The sequence below is a fragment of the Tasmannia lanceolata genome, unplaced genomic scaffold (assembly GCF_043159265.1).
Source record: "Tasmannia lanceolata isolate RefF3 unplaced genomic scaffold, GAP_Taslan_0.1 ptg000003l, whole genome shotgun sequence".
In the NCBI taxonomy this organism is placed as follows: Eukaryota; Viridiplantae; Streptophyta; class Magnoliopsida; order Canellales; family Winteraceae; genus Tasmannia; species Tasmannia lanceolata.
In genome coordinates, this window is record NW_027518680.1 from 33,781,376 (window position 1) to 33,805,251 (window position 23,876).

At 37.6% G+C, this 23,876-nt stretch overlaps 1 protein-coding gene across 1 annotated transcript in view; it reads left to right on the forward strand.

Annotated features, from left to right (window-relative positions):
- LOC143869724 (putative polygalacturonase At3g15720) overlaps positions 1–23,627 on the forward strand; it is a 50,197-nt gene extending 26,570 nt beyond the window's left edge. The window contains exons 2-9 of the mRNA XM_077376284.1: positions 11,443–11,580; positions 12,553–12,717; positions 12,965–12,985; positions 14,294–14,501; positions 14,622–14,703; positions 15,012–15,120; positions 15,847–15,960; positions 23,394–23,627. Of these exons, the coding sequence (XP_077232399.1) occupies positions 11,443–11,580; positions 12,553–12,717; positions 12,965–12,985; positions 14,294–14,501; positions 14,622–14,703; positions 15,012–15,120; positions 15,847–15,960; positions 23,394–23,627 (1,071 nt within the window). The remainder of the gene's footprint in view (positions 1–11,442; positions 11,581–12,552; positions 12,718–12,964; positions 12,986–14,293; positions 14,502–14,621; positions 14,704–15,011; positions 15,121–15,846; positions 15,961–23,393) is intronic.
- The last annotated feature ends 249 nt before the right edge of the window (positions 23,628–23,876 follow it).

The following is a 23,876-nucleotide window of genomic DNA, read 5'->3' on the forward strand; positions in this document are numbered from 1 at the left end:
GGAGCACTGCGATTTTCATCGAGGATCCGGGCATAGTACTGATCAGTGTAAAACTCTGAGGCATGTGATCCAGAAGTTGATCGATGAGCACAAGCTACCATTTCAGCAAGTGCCAAATATTGTTGATAATCCTATGCAAAACCATGTTGTACCGCCGCTGGATGATGTTTAGACACTTGGGGTTTGAGAAGCTCAGGTTCAGTTGCAGTGAAAGAGAAGAGCCAGAAGTTAAAAGGCACTTGTTATGATGATGATTCAGTTTTCGTCGAGCCTCCGAAGCTAGACAGTTGCAGCATTTAAAGTTTTAGTCATTTACTATTTTATGTTGAGTCAGTCATCATGGTCAGTACAATTGTTGAGTCCGGTTTTACAGTTCAAGGTTAATGCCTAGTCCAGGCAAGTTATCTTTTGATTTTCTCTTTATTCAAAGTTGTGAATCCTGAGCATGTTCAGGATAGGTCGTCAGATGTAATAGCTTTTTCTTTAAATAAAAATTTCAATTCCAATAGTTCACTTGTGTCTGTTTCTTAAGTATGCTTCTAATCTTAAAGTAAGATTCCCTCCTCAAATGAGGACAAAATTGGCAAAACTCCACTTGAGACACAACAATTACTTGAACAAGAGGAGGAGCGCCATCCCAGCCTTTCAAAGATGAAATTGAAGTGGTAAGCACTGTCACTGAAACTTTGATTCAGTGAATGCCGATTAAAAGTACATTACCCTCTGAAGAGTGTGAAGAATTGATAAACTTATTTCAAGAATAAGAAGATTGTCTAGAAAAGCTACAACCGATACCAGGGGCAAGACAGAGATCGAAAGCTCAAGAGAATAAAGAAAGTGAGAGACATATGCTATACAAGGGGCATAGAGTGGAAACAACTTTCATATTTTCAATCAATGACCCTGGTTCTCAAATTCATAACATGAAGCCAACAAATTCAAGATAAGAAGCTCAAGAGCAAGCGTTGAAAAGAGATCATCAGATATCAAGAGTTACAAATCCATAGATGGGGGATGTCAAAGAGCAAGTTTCGCTCTATGAAAGTTGAAAGCACATATTAGAATCTTGAAAGAAGAAGATCCATTATCTCTTACTGGGAAATGCCGTCAAACTCCGTGAAAAAAAAAACAAAAAACAAAAAAATATATAAAATAATTAGTACCAGAGGGACTCTAGTAACCTAGATCGATTCTCAATCTGAACATCGGAAGGCCTCCTTTGGCCGAATAAATCCCAAAATCAGAACCCAATGTCAAAAGAATACTGGTTTGCAAACCCTTCGACCTGAATAAAATTTTCATGATATAGGTCCCGAAATACAAAAAGTGAAAAAAAAACAAGAAAAGAAAAAAAGAACGGAGTTTGAAGATCTGCTAGACTGAAAACCTGAAAGGGCGGTCTAGGCAAAATTTAAGATCATCCCCCTGCTAAGTTGAAAACCCGAAAGGGCGGCTTAGGCAAAAGCTAAGGGGATAGCCTGCTGAATCGAAAACCTAGAAAGGCGGTTCAGGCAAAAGTTAAGGCTAGCACGGTCCGCCAAGTTAAAAAACCCCGAAGAGGTGACTTGATCACAGTAAGAGAATCATTATAAGAAGGCTACAGCCGGTATCAAGACTAAAGATCAACTGAAGTTCAAACAAATTCAAGTGACATCCTCAAAACTGGGGGCATTGAAGTTAAGCAATCTTAGGGGTCGTAATTAAATCCTTGAGGCATTACTGTTTTAAGAAAAAAGTCCAGTGTTTACCAATTGAAAAAAAAACATTCCTTGAAAGGATAGACTTACCAAGCAAAATTTTAACTAAGTCAGAAGCATCACTCTATTTATCAGTATAGTCAGTCGATCTTTGTTATTCTAAGTACACTCCTTCAGAGCTCCTCAATCCTTTGAGTAGTGTCTTTTGTTTAAGTTTTCTCTTTAGAAAGAGTTCATCGTCGTCCTTGTGTCCAAATGATGCAACTATCTCGGTGAAGGAGGCCCGGCTCGTCAGCTCCCTCGATTGTACCTGAAAGAGCTCGAGAATCTAGTCGAACAGATTCATTTCAAAGAAGATCAACTCAGAAGAAGTCAGAAGTAGAAACATCAAAAAGCCCAGTTTTCATAAAAAGATCATACCCTAGGAAGGCACCTTAAGCTTGGAAGAGCCTCAGATGCAATGGTGGTTGAGCCAATTTCTCAGAAAGATTAACCATTAAAATTCAGAATTTCCTTCCAGTTAGTTAAATACTATCCTGGTCAAGAAATGTTTATCTAAACACCTGTCAAGAGGCAAATCCCGCTTTTCCATGATTATATCCAAGAGAGCCGTTGTTTTAGATTACCAATCTCAAATATCTTGTTCAAGGTTTCAGCTATCAAAATCCCCAGAAGACAAGACCAGCAGTCTCTTTGAGAAAAATCTTGTTGAAGTTTCATAAAAGTGTTTCTAATCCATTCTTGTTCCTAATGGTTCTTCGTTCATAAGGTTGGTCGTCTCATCATTCGTCAAAGTCTTGGTTTCCAATATCTTTACTGGGCACGATCTATAACATCCCCGATTTCATTGAGTTCAAAAAAAAAAAAAAACCAAAATTCATCAAATCCAATTCTACGTCAAATTCAAATTCATGAAAAATCTCTAAATTCTTTGTTGTTGAATTCATCAATCAAAGCTATCTCGTTTCTTTGAGCCCGTTTGGGAACGGTCTCATTTTTCAAGTCCATTTGAAAATGGTCTTTTCTCTTGGAACATCATATAAATGTGATGTCTCATTCCTTGGAATTCGTATAAATACGATATTCTATTGTCCTTCAGTTATCTTTGAGCATCATATGAATATGGTGTCTCATTTTCTTGAAATCCGTATAAATACGTCATTTCATTCTCCTTGAGTCCATTTGAAAATGGTCTTTTCTCTTGGAACATCATATAAATGTGATGTCTCATTCCTTGGAATTCGTATAAATATAATATTCCATTTTCCTTGAGTTATCTTTGAGCATCATATTAATATGGTGTCTCGTTTCCTTGAAATCCGTATAAATACGTCATTTCATTCTCCCTGAGTCCATTTTAAAATGGACTTTTCTCTTGGAACATCATACAAATGTGATGTCTCATTCCTTGGAATTCGTATAAATACGATATTCCATTGTCCTTGAGTTATCTTTGAGCATCATATGAATATGGTGTCTCATTTTCTTGAAATCCGTATAAATACGTCATTTCATTCTCCCTGAGTCCATTTGAAAATGGTCTCTTCTCTTTGAACATCATATAAATGTGATGTCTCATTCCTTGGAATTCGTATAAATACGATATTCCATTGTCCTTGAGTTATCTTTGAGCATCATATGAATATGGTGTCTCATTTGTTTGAAATCCGTATAAATACGTCATTTCATTCTCCCTGAGTCCATTTGAAAATTGTCTCTTCTCTTTGAACATCATATAAATGTGATGTCTCATTCCTTGGAATTCGTATAAATACGATATTCCATTGTCCTTGAGTTACCTTTGAGCATCATATGAATATGGTGTCTCATTTGTTTGAAATCCGTATAAATACGTCGCTTCATCCTCCCTGAGTCCATTTGAAAATGGTCTCTTCTCTTTGAACATCATATAAATGTGATGTCTCATTCCTTGGAATTCGTATAAATACGATATTCCATTTTCCTCAAGTTATCTTTGAGCATCATATGAATATGGTGTCTCGTTTCCTTGAAATCCGTATAAATACGTCATATCATTCTCCCTGAGTCCATTTAAAAATGGTCTTTTCTCTTGAAACATCATACAAATGTGATGTCTCATTCCTTGGAATTCGTATAAATACGATATTCCATTGTCCTTGAGTTATCTTTGAGCATCATATGAATATGGTGTATCATCTTGAAATCCGTATAAATACGTCATTTCATTCCCCTAAGTCCATTTGAAAATTGTCTTTTCTCTTGGAACATCATATAAATGTGATGTCTCATTCCTTGGAATCCGTATAAATATGGTATTTCATCCTCTTCAGAATCCATTCGAAAATGATATCTCATTCTCTCGTTGCCCGTTTGTGAGCGGCACCGCAGCGGGATTTTTTATTGCATTCCAATTCTAGGACTTCGTTTAGGGTCTTGCATTAGGTAGTAAATGTTTGCGTCTAGGTTCCGTTTTGTGTAGAGTCTTTTTGTCGATTAAAGCTACGCAAAATGGTTCTGTCATTTTGACTTTGGTATTCGATGACTACGTCGTCTCTACCAAAGAGGGGCATCTGTAGACACCCCATTTTGCTCTGCTTTAATCAACAAAGAAGTTAGTGTTCTTGTTATCACTCTTTTTCAGTGTTTTCCTTTCCCGTGTCTGTCCCTTATGTTTTCTCGATCCTTTCGGTTACTTCTGTCATGTTTTGCGTCGTCCTGATAATTGTTGAGAGGGGTTGTTCGCAAGAATTAAAGCAAAAGAGGATTTGGACCCATTTGCTGGGCCTGCACTGAGCATTTCTTATTAGAATGAGATCCCGCATTGTGCCTTGCATTGATATTAACAAAGAATATGGGTTTTGAACTCACTTTGGACCCAATGAACGAGATCAATTTCCGCGGTGGGCATAGTGTATTTTTGCTAATCTGGGGTGGGCCCATTATTGTGAAAAATAAAGCTTAAGATGAAGGCCCATCAATGGAACAACTTAGGGTCGTCCACAAAAATGGCTCAGGGGACACAATCCTCTTGTAAAATGGCCCATTCTAAATGGACGGTTTAGATCATCCTATGAAGTGGGGTCTGCTATGGCATTTTCAGCGGGAGCTCAACATTCAATCTTTGTCCAAATTAGAGTGGCTAAAATAAAAATCATATGCCACATGGAAAGTGAACATATGCTGTTTTTAAACGGTAAGTGAATTCATCCCCTTAGAAAAAAAAGAAAGCAAGCAAGTGAATTCTAAAAAAAGAAAGAAAAAAAGCCATGATTCCCATGATCCTCAAAAGAAAAGAGGAAAGCATGCTCTTACATTCAAAAAAAAAAAAAACTTCGTAGAGCTAATCTTCCTTTCGAGGACAGCAAGTTTGGGAAAGGGAGATATAAAAAAAAGAGAAAGAGGAAAACAGGGAAGAGAGGGGAGAAGGGGCTCTGTTTTGGCAAAAAAAAAAAAAAAGAGAAAAGGAACGAGAGCAGCAGCTCTTATGGGTTTGGCGCAGAAAAACAGAGGGTCGTTTTGTGAGGAATCTCTGTGAAATCTCTATCTGAACCTCTGTTAAATCTCTCCCTCTCTGTGTTCTCTCATTCTCCCCTCATCCACCCACCACCACTCCCTATCCCTCACTCACGATCCTCATCCCTCTGTTTTTTTCTCTTTCTCCTATTTCCCTCTGTTTTTTTTTTCAACCATCGTTCAACCTCTGTCAACCTCTCTCGTATCTCCATCGCCCAACCGATATCTCCTCCCCAACAGTAGGAGTTTAAGTGAAAACAACAACAAAAAATAAATAGAGAAAACAGAGCATCGTTTTCCTCTATTTATTCTCTCTCTCTCCATCATCTCTCCGTCACTCTCCCATTCGGTTTCTCACTCCTCCTTCCCCTCTCTGTGTTTCCTCCCACTCTCACCATCTGTGATTCTCATCCTCTCTAAAAAAAAAAAAAAAAGCAACGAAAGAGAAACAATAAAATAAACAGAGTATTGGTTTTTTACTCTCTCATTTACTCCCTCTGTTTTTATTATCTCCCTCTCAATCCCTCAATCTCTCACACTTTTAGTTTCTCCCTTTCACGTTCTCGGCCTGGCTCCATCCCACGCTTAATCTCATTGTCTCTCACTCTCTCTTCCACCCTCCCATCTCTCTGATTAATTTCATTGTCTCTCACACTCTCACTCATCCTCTGTCTCGGTTTCTCTCAACTCTTCACATCCTCTCTCTCTCTCTCTCTCTCTCTCTCTCTCTCTCTCTCTCAGCACATCCCTACCTCTCTCTCCCTATCCATCGTGAGAGAAGCAAGAAAAAAAAAAGAAAAGAAAAAGAAGAAAGAAAGAGAAGAAAGCGGGTCGGATCGCAGTGTTGGCGGGATTTTTCGGACTCTGCGGCTCTCGGATTCGGCGTGGAACTCTATCACAGGTAGGTGCACTGTTCTCGGATTTTTTCAGAATTATTTGGTATTTTTTTATATTTTTGCATGATTTTTAAGCATTTAAATGAATTTAATTGAATATTATATGTGTGTGCTCAAAATCATGATCTGCATGGGTGTTTAAATTCTGTTTCGTCTCGAAATTTAATACAATGATCTACTTATATAGACTAAAATAACTATCGGATCAGATCGGACATTGGATCAAAGGTTTTTTAGAATTTGAGTGAAGAGTGAAATTTTATTTAAAATAATGGCTGAGAAATTACGAAATTCGAAAAAATAGCCATCTCAGGATGATCTATTTTTTGGAATTTTAAATTTTTCTTGAGTTCGTCATATCAGAACAAGATTAAAGGACGTTTCCCGGAGTCGTAATTTTCTCGAAAATCGTGTTTTAAAAATAGAAAACTCTTCAAAAATATCCTTTTGACGAAGAAAAATAAAATATATACTAAATAGATTCCAAAATTAATGAAATATCGTGAAAAAATAATATGGTACTGATACATTCTACCATGAATTTTTAAATATTTTTGGATTTTATTTGGTATATTATTTAATGCTTTCTTCGAAAACAATCAGATTTTGTGAGAATTTTTACTGATATCAGATCACCATTACAATTTCCAAACTTTTTACAGTAGTCTTATATTACATATTTCTTGCTGTTTTAAAAGTTTCAAGTGATTTGGATCTTGTTTCCTAAGGGATGTAGTGTTAATTCATAATCTGGTCTTAAAATTGAAAAATCCGAAATTGGTAGTAAATAGTCTTTAAAATTCATGCAAATCCCACAACATGCTATTTTTACTCATATCTTATTTCTGTAGAAATTTCAATGAATTTAGATTTCTATTTCTAGTAGTTTCTGTGTTATTTTTCTAATCTGGTCTTATTATTGTTAAATCAAAATTAAATATGAGCTTAATGTAAAAATCTACAAAACTCTTTCAATAAGCTACATCCCATCATGTCTTGTTGCTGCAGAAATTTTAAATCATTTCGAATTCGTTTGCAACAATTTCACTTGTAAAATCACTCATATGGTTTTAAATTGATAAAATCCATTGAAAAACGAAAATTAACTAAAAATCATCATAAAGCTTCTAAAGAACCTTAAAATTCTGTCACACGTTCACTCCTTAATCCATTAAAACATAAATCTTAGGATCTTTAGATCTCCCTGGAAAAATGGCCAGTGCATCTATAATCGTATCCCTATTGCACTCGATCTTTGACAATTTGAATATTTAAGCTATAGCATGTTGTTGGCTCCGAGGTTTTTGTCCACGGAAATCCTGAGATATGCCAGGCAATAAGATACTATAACCTAAGTATTAAATTGCACAAGGAAAGAGCGCACGATTCTTTTCCTTGGATACTATTCTGGGCCGAAATGGGTGAACCCTAGAACTATTGGTATTCCTTAAATGTCCAGAAACTGAAAATCCTTGAAATCTGAAATTCATTAACTTCAAGAACTGAAATCGATGCACCTCGTGTCTCTCGGAACCATTGGATTACGGTTTCCGTCATAAGTACCATTAGAGCCCAATTTAGGAACACTGGTGTCGTGTCGTGTGGTGTCCTAAGTTTTAGGGAGTCTTAGGTTTTAGGGAGTCCTAGAGTTAGGAGTCCAGCCTCATCACGTACGTTTGCTATGGATAGCAACCGTGCCATAGGTCTAGTTACACTAGTCACCCAATCTTTCCCTAGGACAAGCCTAGTAAATTAGGATGTAGGCTAACCTGCATTAGTCTAAGGAACAACTTGCATTTAGATAAGAATCATATAGCATCTTAGGTGAAATCCTAGGATAATAAAATCATCAACTTGAATTAAATAACTTCTCTTAAAACTGTTGAAACAGTCAATCCCGTCTAGGTCGGTGTCTTAGTTGAGTTAGGCATAAGTAGCTTAGCTTAGGTGCACCGAACTACGTCGACTCTGATCCCAGTGAGGCTTGGGTACGTAGGCAGCTTGGATGTCTGATGGCATACCAACCGCGAGTCGGCTCCACAATAAATTGTGGGGTTTTGTATATTAATTTTCTTGTAAATTCTTAATTAAATCACTTAGGACTTTCCCTGAAATTAGAATTCTAGGAGAACTTTCACTTAGATTGAATACAGACAAATTAAGAAATCAAGATACATATTTAAGATTCACATTGAAATTAGATTTTAGGATGCATGTCACTTAGTTCGCACTTTAACAGAGAGTTGAATGAGCCATTTAAAAAAAATTCAAAATAGGTAACTTTTGGAATCGAAGACCGATTATCGGGCAGGATAGGTGCATGTGTTGGATAACTCCCCATACCTTCCATTCTTGTAACCAGGTAGCGAGTCTAGATTTCTGGTTAATTATGGGTCCTAGATCCCACATCTAGGTGGCGACTCTGTCAGTCTCTTTTGTGTGGAATTCGGATTGCCTTAGTGATCCCAAGTTCACATAAAAGACGAATTAAAATCAATACTAAAAGAGCACACGCCAACCGCGTGGGTACGAGAGACCAAGAGAGAGCGTGGCGGCTCACGCCCCACTCCCTCTCGCGGGATCGGGTCCCACAGTATGGAATTTGATATCAATACCGATTCCTGATTCCTATATCCAAACGCACCGATAGAGAAAGGGAAACAACGGTTAGAATTGGGACGAAGCCAGGAATTTCCTCTTGTGAGCTAGGGGGCGGGGGGGCAAAGAATAGTTGTTAAGCCAAAAAAAAATTAAGGTACACCAAAAACCATGCATAGGATGGGGCCCACCATTTTAAACTCTATGTTTTGATGGAGTGGGTCCAACCATTTTGCATTATATGCATAGCATGTTGGGGCCCACCATTTGACGCTTCATATTTTGATAGTTTGGGCTCACCATTTCCCCCTAACCTATGCATGAAGTGGAGCCCACAATTTAGGCATTACAAAACAACTGGGGAAGTGATATATTCTCCCTCATTATTTACTTGGGACAACTCCCTCTACCGCATTTATGACCATGGTTTAAAATTTCGACCGAAATCCGAAATTTCGGATACCGGTGGGGACCGAAACTGAAAATTTCTGAAATTCAATTTTTCGCCATTTACCAAATTTCGGATTTCGGTCCGAAATTTTTGTTTAATGACATTATTTATTTAAAAAGAAAAGTGTTACAAAATTTCGGCCGAAATTTTGAAATTTAAGTCCTGAATTTGGAACCAAATTACCAAATTTCGGTTTTTTGTGGGGTCCGAAACGGTTACCGAAACCGAAATTTTAAACCTTGTTTATGACTACTCTTTTACACTAAATGAGTTTGTTCCAATTTTTTTTTAAAAAAAGGGCGAATATATCATCTACCACTGTTAAAATTTCGGATTTTCTAGAGGGGCAAATACACGAATCCTACAAAAAAAATTCAAAATTTATCGACTTTTTCAAAAAAAGAAAAAAAAACTTCAGAGGGGCAATTCCCCACCTCGCCCCCGGGCTCCGTCTCTGAGAGGAAGAGGAATGAGGAAATGTCGGTGTTTTTTCGTATTCACAGCCTGAAAAAGCGGAAACGAGGAAGAGGGTTACCGGCTACCTCTTCTACAGGTTTTTCATAACTCCTAATCTGGACCAGTCAGTTGATCCAAAGGCTTAGACATGGGCGATGTAGGGGAAACGTCCTCTTTTCTAAAAGGAAAATTCTGTCAAGAAAATCCCGCTAAAATCTAATTTTGCTCTTCCCGGATTTTTGTAATTTAATGTCAAGATAAACTGAATGATATAAACAGGAAGAACGTGTGGAAAGCATGCAAAAATTACGTTTTTGCAAGATTGCATACTTAGGGAAAGATCACAGAATCCATTCTAGACTATTTAAAGAAAGAAACTGCTAAATATGTAACATGTAATCTATATATCACATACAAGGCCATTTCAATAGAGAAAGTGATCATATAAATTAGAGGGGAAATGGGCCGGCCGTGGTGATTCAAAGTTTACAGTGTACATCTCAGGGGTCAAATGGTGAGTGAAATGATAGTCTTCTTCTCTCTTTCCTTCTCTCTCTCTCTCATCTGTTACAATTTGACAATACTTAAATTTTTTCTTTATGAAGTTAGGATGTGAAAAGACTAAACAATGGATTTTAGTATTGACAAATCTATTTTTCCTTCAATGGTCTCTTTTTCTTCGCAGAAGGTTGTCATCCTTGCCATTAGCTTATGCGTAGCTTCATTGGGATGGGCTCGTTTGGAGGCCTCTCCTTATTTCTATTTGAAGGGAACCTCTCCTGATTTTTTCAATGTTCTTCATTTTGGAGCGGTTGGGGATGGCAAAACTGATGATTCCAAGGCAAATTTCGTCTATAAAGTTGCTTTATATTTGCTTCTCTTCTTCTTTTCCTCTATTTTCTCTCTTTTATGAAAAGTGGTAAATGAACCACCAGGTTTACCTTTTTTTTTCGTTGAATCGCTTTGGCCTGCTGTACAAATGGCATTTGTGGTGATCTGGTCCGTTGATCAAATGGACCACAAACCCATTTCTTGTGACCTGATCTTGATCTGATATGATTATAAGTTGTTGAAGATCTCTTGATAACAGGGTGTCATTTTTTAATCTGTAAGATTTCCTTAAGACACCTTTTGTGTCGAGAAATTTATCATGCTTAAGATCATTCGATCATTTCGATCTGTATGTGGTATACATGTTAAGTAATCATTTCTGTTTGTGGTATACATGTTAAGTAATTGAGGGTTGGTTCTAATTGTTCAGAACCAACTGATTTGATTCATAATCAGAAGGTCGCCCATATATAGCGATTTTTAATCAAATAAAGGAAGCTCATTTATCATATCACTTTACATCTCCATATATTGTGATATTCAAGTAAATCTTTTATTTCAGTATAAAATTTTATCATCTTAATAGGTTTTGTAAGTATACATTACCTTTTGACAAATTAAAGTAAATTAGCATTTTTTCCTATAAATTCTCCATAAACTTTTTATGAGATGGAATGTGGATAATCCAAATCCCGAGACAACAGGAACTTTTTTTAGTGTTAATTTGTTATTTCCTTACTAATTATATTTCAATTACCTATGTAAGGAAATATCATTTATTGAAATCGAATTAGATTGCTATTGTTACCTGATTTGAATAAGCATTAGAGCTATCTTTTCTCAAAATTGCAATTATGGTCTCTCTCTCTCTCTCAAAATCTAATGTGATACATGCGCAAGATTTGTAGGATTTTGTGGGGATTTGGTCATGTAAGGAAATCCACTATTATTAGCATGCTTGCCATATGTTTCCTTGCTAACCAGAGACAAAATCTAATATTATGTTGTGAATCTTTAGGCCTTCTTAAAAGCATGGGGTGCTGTGTGCTATGGTGAAGGACATTGGCCCATCCTATACATTCCAGCCGGAAAGACATTTCTCTTGAGGCCTACACAGTTCAGTGGGCCTTGCAAATCACCTATCACTTTTGTTTTGGTAAGCTTAAACATAAATAATTCTTTTTTTACATTATGATAGATTACCACATTTGTCAGTTGTGACCTAGAACAAGAAGAACAAAACTTGGCTCATACCGTGTTGGAGGAACTTCGTCCATAACGGCTATGTGGCCTAGTAAAACACCACCACAATGCGACTCTCTTTGTCTCTCTCTCATACCATTGTGTGGCCGAACAGCACACTCACTCTCTCTCTCTCTCTCTCTCACCCTTGGTGGGGCTGATGAACTGTTTGGATCTTTTGATAACGATTTACACCATTCGATTGTTCAGCCTCACTAAGTGTCTGGAGAGTGAGAGAGAGTGTTGTTTGGCCCCACCAAGGGTATGAGAGAGAGAGAATCGCCATGTGGCGGTCTTTTACTTGGCCCCATCAATGGTGTGGAGAGAGAGAATGTCCTTCGGCCTCACCAAGGGTACTAGAGAGTGTTGTTAGGCCCACCAAGGGTATGAGAGAGTGCTATTCGGCGCCACCAAGGGTATGAGAGAGAGAGAGAGAGAATTGCCATGTGGCAGTACTCAGGCACATCGTCGTTATGGAGGAATTTCCTCCAACATTGTATGAAGCCAAGATTAGTTCGAACAAGAAAATCTCTGTACATATTCAATACTTTATATATATAGCAAGTAGTGGTTACTTAGTACCTAACATATCCTCAATGCCTATACATCTATCAATTGTATGTATACCTGATTTTGACCACTAAGCTTATTTCAATTTCAATGGTTATAAATGTAAAGTTTCCTGTAGATATCATATGAATAGAAATTTAATTATAACAAATAAACATCTTATGAATGTAAGTTTCTCAATAGCTATTAACTATCTTACATTTTCAAGCTGTGGGCTCCATATTATATCATAAAAATTTACTCTTAAAAGTGCATGTAACAATGGATAGAAATGAATTAAACATTGGGGTCACTATCTGAATTTCTTAAAGTGCAGCTTATGGGGAATCTAGTGGCACCCAAGGATACGTCGGCATGGAAAGGAGCAGCTGAATGGATTCAATTTTACAGCATCAACAAGCTCACAATTCACGGGTCTGGAAAGATGGACGGCCAGGGTTCCAGTTGGTGGGCCAGGCATTGTAGAATAGACCCCAGACAGGTATATATGTTCTCTCCTCATTTCCCATTTGGACTAGTGTGGTCTTTGCTCACGTCTAGATTATACCATTCTTAGGTTTATCTCCAAGTTTATCATTCAAATGCATAGTTAATAAATTTCTAAGCTCTTTTAGTTAATAAAAAGATTAAGCTTATTTTACCATTAAAAAAAGATTAGACTTATTTTATTACAACCAATATTACAAACATCATTGCTTGTTCTCATTTTCTCTGTTTTCATTTTGCAGAAGTGTACAACGGCGCCAACGGTAAGTGGAATGGTGTTTTCAAGATTATAAAATTCAGCAATTGCGGGTCAGAAAAAGGAGTTTTTAAGATTCGAAAAAGAAAAAAACATGTCTGTAATCAAAGATTTCTACTACTATATGTTAATTAGAAAGATAAAGGTAAAAACATCAAAATCTAACCTGGCTACGACATTTACTAAGTTGCATAATCAACCAATTATCAAAGGTAACACACAAATAATCCAACGGTAAGATCTCTCACTCTAAAAGTGAAAAGTTCCAGAAAATTCTAGGCAATTTGGAATAAGCTGTTTTGTAGCCCTTCCTTTTTCACCAGTGAAGTGCCACATCATATGAAAAATTCAGAAGACAAATTCAGCGATGTGGTGGCTCTTCTCTATTGGTGAAGGAGATTTTATATGGTATAAGCCCTTATAGTTCACTCATAAAAAAAAGCCCTTACAGTCCCTTATTTTTCAAAAAGTACTGTACAGATCCAACTATAGGATGATCCAAACCGTCCATGTGATAGAACACAACATAAATAGCTTGAGGAGCCCTTGCCATCTGAAAAATTGCTTATACATATCCATATAAATATAAAGCTTTTTTTCTGAATAAGGTACAACAAAAGCAACAATGGCTGAGTAACGTTTGTTATTCTCATATAGTAAATAAAAAAATAAAGAATTATTCATCAATTTGCATTTAATTTCAAAAATTCAGGGGAAATTGATTTTATTTGAAAAATTCAAAGTTTTGATGTTTTTAAAATAATTTGTGTTTTTTGAAAGGGACATGATATATTCTGCCCTTTCTTTTTTTACTTGGGACAGCTCCCTGAATATATCATTTCTCCTTTTAAATTCTAAAGTCTACCAATCCCAAATTCTTAGTTTTTTCAATTATTTTGAGATTTTGGTACCCATAAAATTTCCAAGGAACTATTCTTACACCATAGGATGATCCAAACCTTCCATTTGATGGGCCACAACGTAAATTGGTTGTGCCGCCAAAAATCATTTCTATAGAATGATCACATCCCTCTTATCTATAAGGTTTCCAAAATATGCAGTTTCTCTCTAGATCGGGGGCTAGGATTATCCTACGAGAATAGGTTTTGTGAAAAACCTATTTACGTTGTGGCCCCTCAAATGGACGGTTTGGATCATCCTGTCGTGTAAATGATACTGTAATTTTTAAAAAATACTGGACTATATAAATTCTCCTCATAAAGTACTAGGGCTAGTGCCATTATAAAAATGGAGTGTAGATATCATTTTCATCCAATAAAGGTAAGAGAATTAATCAAACACTTGATGGGCGTAGGCATTGTCCTTTCAATCGGTGCACGGCCTTGATCTCAAAGGCTGGAAGCTCACAAACAGCCCAAGGAATCACATCAACATAAACGGATGCAGTGATGTTTTTATCGACAACATTGTGATATGGGCACCCGAAGATAGCCCAAACACTGATGGTATTAACATCGGAAACTCTCGCCATCTTGAAATCCGAAACTCCAATATAGGATCGGGTAAAAATTTTCACCCTCAACTTTTTTACATTTTCTCCCTATTCAGTCCTTCAATTTCCTTGGTTTCTAGCAAGCCTTTTTTCATCCAAAATTATCTGATCTTACTCTTAATTACTACAGGAGATGACTGCATTTCTTTACTGTCTGGGACCTCCTACGTTAACATTAGTTGGATCACATGTGGACCCGGCCATGGTATAAGGTTCGTATGCATTTAAAAAATACCCCACTTTTCATTGGGAAATATTCAATGCATGTGAACTTGGTATGAAAATTCATGTGCCATCCAATTGGTGGACCATACCATCTCGACATTAGATACATCCAATGGATGGGATGATCTTAGCCATCCAATTCTATGATCAAACAAATGGGTGTGATGTTCTTCTGATCCTAGTCTCGGATTGGACTAATTGCATGGTTGGGATGATCTTAACCATCCAAATCTATCATCTCTTAAATGGGTGTGATGATCATCTGGTTCTCGTATTTGCACTTCCTCTCCTACAGCATCGGAAGCTTGGGGCAGTGGGGAACGTACGCAACCGTTGCGGAGATCAAAGTGGAGCATTGTAAATTTGTGAATACTATGAATGGAGCAAGGATTAAGACATGGCAGGTAAGACTGATCTCCATAAAAATCATTCAACTAAAGTGATTTTTTTTAGAATCATGAAAGAGACCAAGAGGGCGATCGAGAGTACAACCGAAAAAATAGCTTCACAAGTTATTAACCTTGGTTTCTGATTTTTTAGCTTTTTTTTTTCTTTTAAATGGCCATGCCATGTGCCTTGTAGGGATTTGTTCGGTTATACTCTCAGTTCCACTAAAGGTTCCCTTAGCAGCACTCCGTTTTTTTTAATTGTGGAGAGCTGATAATTGAATCCCTTGCTGTTGATACATCCTCCTCTTTTTAAGTTTCATTATTTGGCTGTTGCACCCTTTTCAAATCCTTTACAGCAAACCATAGAAGATTAAAACTTCGAATGGATTGGTGTATGTGGGAATTGTTTGGGACCCTAGGTAGAATTGACCCTTAAAAGCTAGCTTTAGAAGGATGGTACCCAAGCCCATATAAGTCCCGATCCACATCCCTCTCACTTTGTCGATGTGGGAACTTCCTCAAGGAATTTTTCTCCATCCTCTAGCGTGCACGCCCCGGTTCTGATACCACTTGCTGGGACGCAAGTTGAACTCACCCTTAAAAGCGAAGGGTACCCAAGCGCTCAGGAGCCCATTCAGCTCTCTCATTTTTCCTAGTGGGATCTTTGCTTTCAACTGCCAATAGACAATTTCTGTTTGTTTTTCTTTTCCTTTTTCTATTTTGAACGGGCATTGTCTACAGGGAGGATCTGGCTACGTCAAGGGCGTCACTTTCCAAGATATTGACATTGACTCCGTCCAATTTCCAATCATTATTGATCAATATTATTGCACCAGTTACAACTGCAAAAATCATGTAAGTTGGGTTCTTAAATTACATTTTTCGTTTAAAATTACGTTTTAAGAGTAATATAGTAAGGTTGAAGTTTTTTCACTTGGTTGCAACTGAAATATCGTTTGTCTGAGAAAGGAAAGTAAAATGACTTGTTAATTTCCATTTTCCATGAACGTTTGGTTGCCATCCATTGTGAATTCCACTTGGTTTCCATTTCCGATAGAGGATCTAGAGTAAACTGAGTCTCTCACAGCCCTGAATTTAGCCAACCGATCTGCAGGATCATTGGCACTTTAAGGGATATGAACAAGAAACAGGAACCTATAGTTAATCATAACTAATCTCATCTAGAAACTTCGCTAATCTCCATGGTCCAACCCTCGTGCCTTGAGCCCAAGAAATGACATTTGAGTGTCTTATACAATGTAAATAGCTTACAACTGATTTACTGGACACTTAGTTCAAACTTTAACTTGAGATCGACTTATTTAGGTGTGATTCAATATGTCCTCTTAAGTGCTTAGTGCTTGAACCAAGGGACATATTATATGGTGTCCGCATGGACTTAAATGTACACTTCAAGAAAAATACAGGGGGCTCACATGATTTGATAATCCAAACTATTCATTTGTCGGGTCCTTAATTAAACAGTTTCTGCTCACGAAATCATGTGAATAGGATGATCCTAACTCTCTGATGAAAGAGGTTTATGTAATGTGTCATCCTTAGCAGATCAGAGGGATTAGGATTGCTCTATGAGGATGATTTCTTGGGCATGGCACATTTAAGGTCCCTATCACATGAGTGATTTAGATCATTCGAACCATATTGGTCCCCCTTTTTTTTTAAATACAAAGGAAGTAATTGCAGACATCATATATGTATATGTATATCGATATCTATCGCCAACTGATCGGACAAAGGCGTAATCAACTCCTAGCTAGGACAAACTCCTAACTCTAAAATAGACACAAAACACCCAAGACAAACACAAACAAAGCACACAACACATCAAGGACAAACTCCTATCTCTAAAACTCTCTATTAAGGACAAACTCCTAATTCTAGAGGAAGATCTTTTTGAAAACAATGTTTTTGAAGATTTTTATATATTTTTTTAAAGAGTTTAAATGATTTATTTACAAAGTCTGACTGGACATGGGATAAAAATTCCAAGTTGCCTACGTACCTCGTGGAAGAGGATCTAGCCAACGTAGTTCGGAAATGATTTTACGGGCATAACCTATTCATGTTGTGTTCCATCACATGGACGGTTTGGATCAACCTATGATGTGGTCCGTACAGTTCTTTGTCGGCCCGTGCATCGCACGGGGTTTTCTACTATTCACCCAGACGTGTCGTCCTCTCCTTTGTCCTCCAATATATTTTGCATTTTCAAAAATTGTCGAAATCCATGAAAAAAATGAAAGAAGACAACAAAAACGAAAAAACATGTCAAAAGGTAAAAAGTACAAATCTCTTTTCGACTTCTCGCGAGATGGGGAGAAAAAATCGCGCTTCGAGGGGAGAGATTTTGAGAAAGTCAGATCCGAAATAGAGGTATTCCTCCACATATCTAGCCACGTGTCCCTCTCTCTCTGCGGGGACCGAAATTCTCTTACAAAAATCTAGAAAACTCTCTGTACCGTCATTTCTTCTCTGCAAGAAAACCCCCAAGTAAAATGCAAATTTAGTTTTCTATGCCTTTAGGTTAGGATGATCCTATCGAGCTATTTTGGGCACACCTTATATATGTGAGGGCCCGTCAAATGAACGCTTTGTATCACCCAAACAATGTGGCCCTAACTATTATTTTAAGCTAGGGAGTATATATAAGTTATCTACTACAGGGAGTACCAACTCTTTTCTCATATAAGTAGATAACTTATCTACTCCCTAGCTTAAAATAACAATTGGGGCCACATTGTTTGGGCGATCCAAAGCATTCATTTGACAGGCCCTCACATAGATAGGGTGTGCCCAAAAAATCAGCTCGATAGAATCATTCTAACCCTATGAACTGTGGAGGCAAAAAATGGATAGATTTGTGCAGGTTTATACACGTCCATTTTTGCCTCCTCAGTTCATAGGGATAGGACGATCCTATCGAGCTGATATTTTGGACACACCCTATCTATGTGAGGGCCCATCAAATGAATGCTTGGATCATCTAAACAATGTGGCCCCAACTGTTATTTTAAGCTAGCGAGTAGATAAGTTATCTACTCCAGGGAGTACCTACTCTTTTCCATATAAAGATATATGGGGGCGAGGTTTCTGAGCTATCTGAGCAAGCCACTATAAATACACCATCTACCATGTTTGACTCATCCAACCCATTCATTGTGTAGAACCTAACATAGATAGGGTGTTCCTAATAAACCATCTCCATACAATCACCCTAATCATTCGATCTGTAGAAGCACAAAATGGACCCATTTTCTAGACGTCCATTTTAAACCTCCACAAATCAACGCTTACCATGATCCTATGGAGATGATTTCTTAGAGACACCCTATCTATGTTAGGTCCCATAGATTCAATATGTAACATAACCAAAACAACATAGCTACATAGCCTAGTTATATGAGCTTGCTCAGATAATCTATCTCAGGTATCGCTCAGAAACCTTTATATATATATGGAGAGAGAGAGAGAGAGAGAGAGAGAGAGAGAGAGGAAACTGTCGGTGCGCTTAAGCTCACCAAACTTATGATGAGCTTAAGCGTCCAATCACATGGGGGTCCACTTTGTTAGGATGATCCAAAGCATTCATTTGAAAGTCCCTTACATAGATGGGGGGTGTACCAAAAATCAGCTCCATAGGATCATCCTAACCCCTCCATTTGTGAAGGACAAAAATGGACAGACACAAATCTGCCCATTTTTTGTCCTCCACAAATGGAGGGGTTAGGATGATCCTATGGAGCTGATTTTTGGTACACCCCCTATCTATCATAAGGCCTTGCAAATGAATGGTTTGGATCACCACGGAAAATGTGGGACCCATGTGATTGGGGAGCTTAAGCGCACCATAAGTTTGGTGCGCTTAAGCTCACCAACAATTTCCTCATATATATATATATATATATATATATATATACCACTAAAAAACCACGTGCGATGCACGGGCCAGCAAAGAACTTTACGGACCACATCATAGATTGATCCAAACCGTCCATGTGATGTAACACAACATTAATAGGTTGTGCCCGTAAAATCATTTCCATAGGCTGATCCTAGCCCTCCAATCTATAGAGGTTTCCATAATTAATAAAGCATAAAGGAGGAGTGTAGGAGAAATTATGTGGCTTTAAAGGGTGCCTTTGTTAAAAAGCATAAAGGAGGGGGTAGGATTGAAAATATGTGGGTTGAATGGGTGCCTTTGTTAAAAAACGTAAAAAAAAGTGATCTGTAATTCTCATAGAATTTTGGGAAAAATTCAAATAATTCTCTCATTTTCTCTTCTGCTATATAGTTTACAATTAAAAGACCCCGTGCGATACACGGGCCGGCAAAGAACTGTACGGATCACATCATAGGTTGATCCAAACCATCCATGTGATGGAACATAACATCAATAGGATTTGCCCATAAAATCATTTCCATAGGCTGATCCTAGCCCTCCAATCTATAGAGGTTTCCATAATTAAAAAAGCATAAAGGAGGGGGGTAGGATTGAAATTATGTGGCTTTAATGGGTGCCTTTGTTAAAAAGCATAAAGGAGGGGGTAGGATTGAAAATATGTGGGTTGAATGGGTGCCTTTGTTAAAAAAAAGTCAAAAAAAGTGATGTGTAATTCTCATAGAATTTTGGGAGAAATTCTAATAATTCTCTCCTTCTCTCCTCTGCTATATATGTGTACTAGTAAAAACCCCCGTGCGTTGCACGGGCAGACAAAGAACTGTACGGACAACATCATCGGTTTATCCAAACCGACCATGTGATGGAACACAACAAAAATAGGGCCTGTAAAATCATTTCCATAGGTTGATCCTAGCCCTCCAATCTATAGAGGTTTCCATCATATGTTGTTCCTCTTAAGGTGCCCGGAAGTCTTCAATATTTTGAAAGGCGTCCTGAATCCGTAGTATTATGTAATATGTTCACAAAAATCCGTAGTATTATGTAACGTATGTACACAATCCGTAATTTTGCAATGTTGACTTTGTCCACTTTTTTTATTAACAAAACATAAAGGAGGAGGGGAGGATTGAAATTATGTGGTTTTAATGGGTGCCTTTGTTAAAAAGCATAAAGGAGGGCGTAGGATAAATATGTGGGTTGAATGGGTGCCTTTGTTAAAAAAAGTAAAAAAAAAGTGATGTGTAATTCTCATAGAATTTTGGGAGAAATTCATATAATTCTCTCATTTTCTCTTCTGCTATATATATATACTAGTAAAAAACCCCGTGCGATGCACGGGCTGACAAAGAACTGTACGGACCACATCATAGGTTGAGTCAAACTGTCCATGTGATGGAACACCATCAATAGGTTGTGCCCGTAAAATCATTTTCATAAGTTGATCCTAGCCCTCCAATCTATAGAGGTTTCCATAATTAAAAAAGCATAAAAGAGGGGATAGGATTGAAAATATGTGGGTTTAATAGGTGTCTTCGTTAAAAAAGTCAAAAAAAGTGATGTATAATTCTCATAGAATTTTGGGAGAAATTCAAATAATTCTCTCATTTTCTCTTCTGCTATATATATATATATATATATATATATATATATATATATATGAGGATTGTGAGCTTGAAGCTTGAAGCTCATATAGGCTCATATAGCTTATATGAGCTTGAGGGCCAAAACACATGGGTCCCACATTTTTTGTGGTGATCCAAACCATTCATTTACAAGGCCCCATCATAGATAGGGTGTGTACCAAAAATCAGCTCCATTGGATTATCCTAACCCCTCCAAAAGCGGAGGGCAAAAATGGGCAGATTTGTGGCAAACGGTGTCTGTCCATTTGCCCTCCACTTTTGGATGGGTTAGGATGATCATATGGAGCTGATTTTTTGTACACACCCTATCTATGTAAGGGTCTTTCAAATGAATGCTTTGGATCATCCTAACAATGTGGGCCCACATGTGTTTGGGCCCTCAAGCTCATATAAGCTATATAAGCTTCAAGCTCACAATCATTTTCCTCTATGTATATATATATATAGTAGAGAACATTTCCTACACACTTGTGTAGGTAAGCTACCTACACACTATCGTAAAATACAGTGAGGGCCCACATTGTTTGGGTGATCCAAACAATTCATTTGAATGGTCCTCACATAGATAGGGTGTCCACAAAAAGTCAGATCCATAGGATCATCCCTACCCTACGATTTGTGGACGTAAAATGGACGTGTATAAACCTTCACAAATTAGTCCATTTTTTGCCTCCATAGTTTGAATGGTTAGGATGATCCTATGGATCTGATTTTTTGTGGACACCCTATCTATGTGAGGACCATTCAAATGAATGGTTTGGATTACCCAAACAATGTGGGCCCCCACTGTATTTTAAGGTAGTGTGTAGGTAACTTACCTACATAAGTGTGTAGGAAATGTTCTCTCTCTCTCTCTCTCTATATATATATATATATATATATATATATATAGAGAGAGAGAGAGAGAGAGAGAGAGAGAGAGAGAGAGAACACGATTCCTACACATATGTGTAGAGAGTTCTCTACACACTAGCTTAAAATACAGTGGGGGCCCACATTGTTTGGGTGATCCAAGCCATCCATTTTAAAGGCCCTCACATAGATAGGGTGTCTACAAAAATCAGATCCATAGGATCATCCCAACCCTACAATTTGTGGATGTAAAATGGATGTCTTTAAACCTTCACAAATTAGTCCATCTTTTTCCTCCACATTTCGAATGGTTATGATGATCCTATGGATCTGATTTTTTGTGGACACCCTATCTATGTGAGGGCCTTAAAAATGAATGGTTTGGATCACCCAAATAATGTGGCCCCCACTGTATTTTAAGCTACTATGTAGATAACTTATCTACACGTGTGTAGGAACCGTTCTCTCTCTCTCTACACACATGTGGACACCCTATATATATAGAGAGAGAGAGAACAGTTCCTACACACATGTGTAGATAAGTTATCTACACACTAGCTTAAAATACAGTGGGGGCCCACATTGTTTGGGTGATTCAAACCATTCATTTTTAAGGCCCTCTCATAGATAGGGTGTCCACAAAAAATCAGATCCATAGGATCATCCTAACCATTCGAACTTTGGAGGCAAAAAATGAACTAATTTGTGAAGGTTTAAAGATATCCATTTTACCTCCACAAATCGTAGGGTTGGGATGATCTTATGGATCTGATTTTTTGTAGACACCCTATCTATGTGAGGGCCTTTAAAATGGATGGCTTGGATCACCCAAACAATGTGGGCCCCCACTGTATTTTAAGCTAGTGTGTAGAGAACTCTCTACACATATGTGTAGGAACCGTTTTCTCATATATATATATATATATATATATATGAGAAAACAGTTCTTGCGCTCGAGCGCCAGAAACATGGTGTGCCCATATTTTTTGTGTGATCCTAAGCATTCATTTGAAAGGCCTCATCATGGATGGGGTGTGTACCAAAATTCAGCTACATTGGATCATCCTACCCTTCCATTTGTGGGGTGAAAATGGGCAGATTTGTTGACAAACAATATCTGTCCATTTTCCTCCCCCCAAATGTCCTGAGATGATCGAATGGAGCTGATCTTTGGTACACACGCCATCCATGATGTGGCCTTTCAAATGAATGTTTAGGATCACCCAAAAAATGTGGGCCCACCCAAAAGTGAGCTGAGAAATAGCTTTCCGTAAAAATTGTCAAATCCATAAACATAAATGAAAAAATGCCAATTGTATGCCTCCACCACTGAAACAAACCCTGTCCCACGCATTTTGCTATATTATAGTGTATATATTTACAAAAGAGATGCTAAACTGAGGGCGTCCTTGCAAAAATGGGGTGAAAGGGCGCCCTCATTGGATCTACATCACGATATTACATTTATAATCTTTTGAGTTTGTTATAAATGTTATAATCTTTTGACTTTGTTATAAATGCACCATGGTGGCCAAAGGGGGCGCCCTTTCACCCCATTTATGCAAGGATGCCCATCAGTTTAGCATTTCTCTTATATATAAGGTAGCCTAAATTGAAAGGCGCCCTTTCACCTTATGAAACGGCATCCTTCAATTTAGAGTTCTTCTATATATATTGTCTTTAGAAAAATACCCTTCTAGTTCTTTGAATGACTAAACTACATGCTCTGTTCATTCAATTGTCTACACTGAATTTTGACTCAAATTATCAAGCTCTGTACCACAATTCATGGAAACTTTTAGATTTCATAACTCTACTCTCTATCTCTCTAATGGATCTTCTTTGCTTGCTGATTTAAATTGATGATGAAGACTTTGGCGGTTAGAGTGAGCGATGTAAAGTTCATCGGAATCCATGGGAAATCAACCGATTCAGACGCCATCAAGATTGCTTGCAGTAGATCCGTTCCTTGCACCGACATTGTTCTAAAAGATGTTAAGATAAAGCATGTGAATCCAAGATTACCGGTATCCTCTGATTGCATCAATGCCCATGGACCTGGTTGCCCTTCTTGCATACCACAAGTACCATGTCTAGGACATTGACTCCTTGTTTTTGTTTAGTCTTGATTAGTGAATTAGTAGTAGTAGCAGTAATAGAAGCAAGCTTCTATATGATGAATGCGCTCCCTCAAAATTTACAAAAATCAAGCAATTTTCTTTTATATATATGTTGTGTTGTAATGTTCCAACAAATGAGATGAGAGCTTGGGAGATAATAGGGATCCTTGATGATAAGGAAAATTAACGGAAATCAATCGTTGCAGGGCTCTGATAAATTTGGCCCCTCTCAGT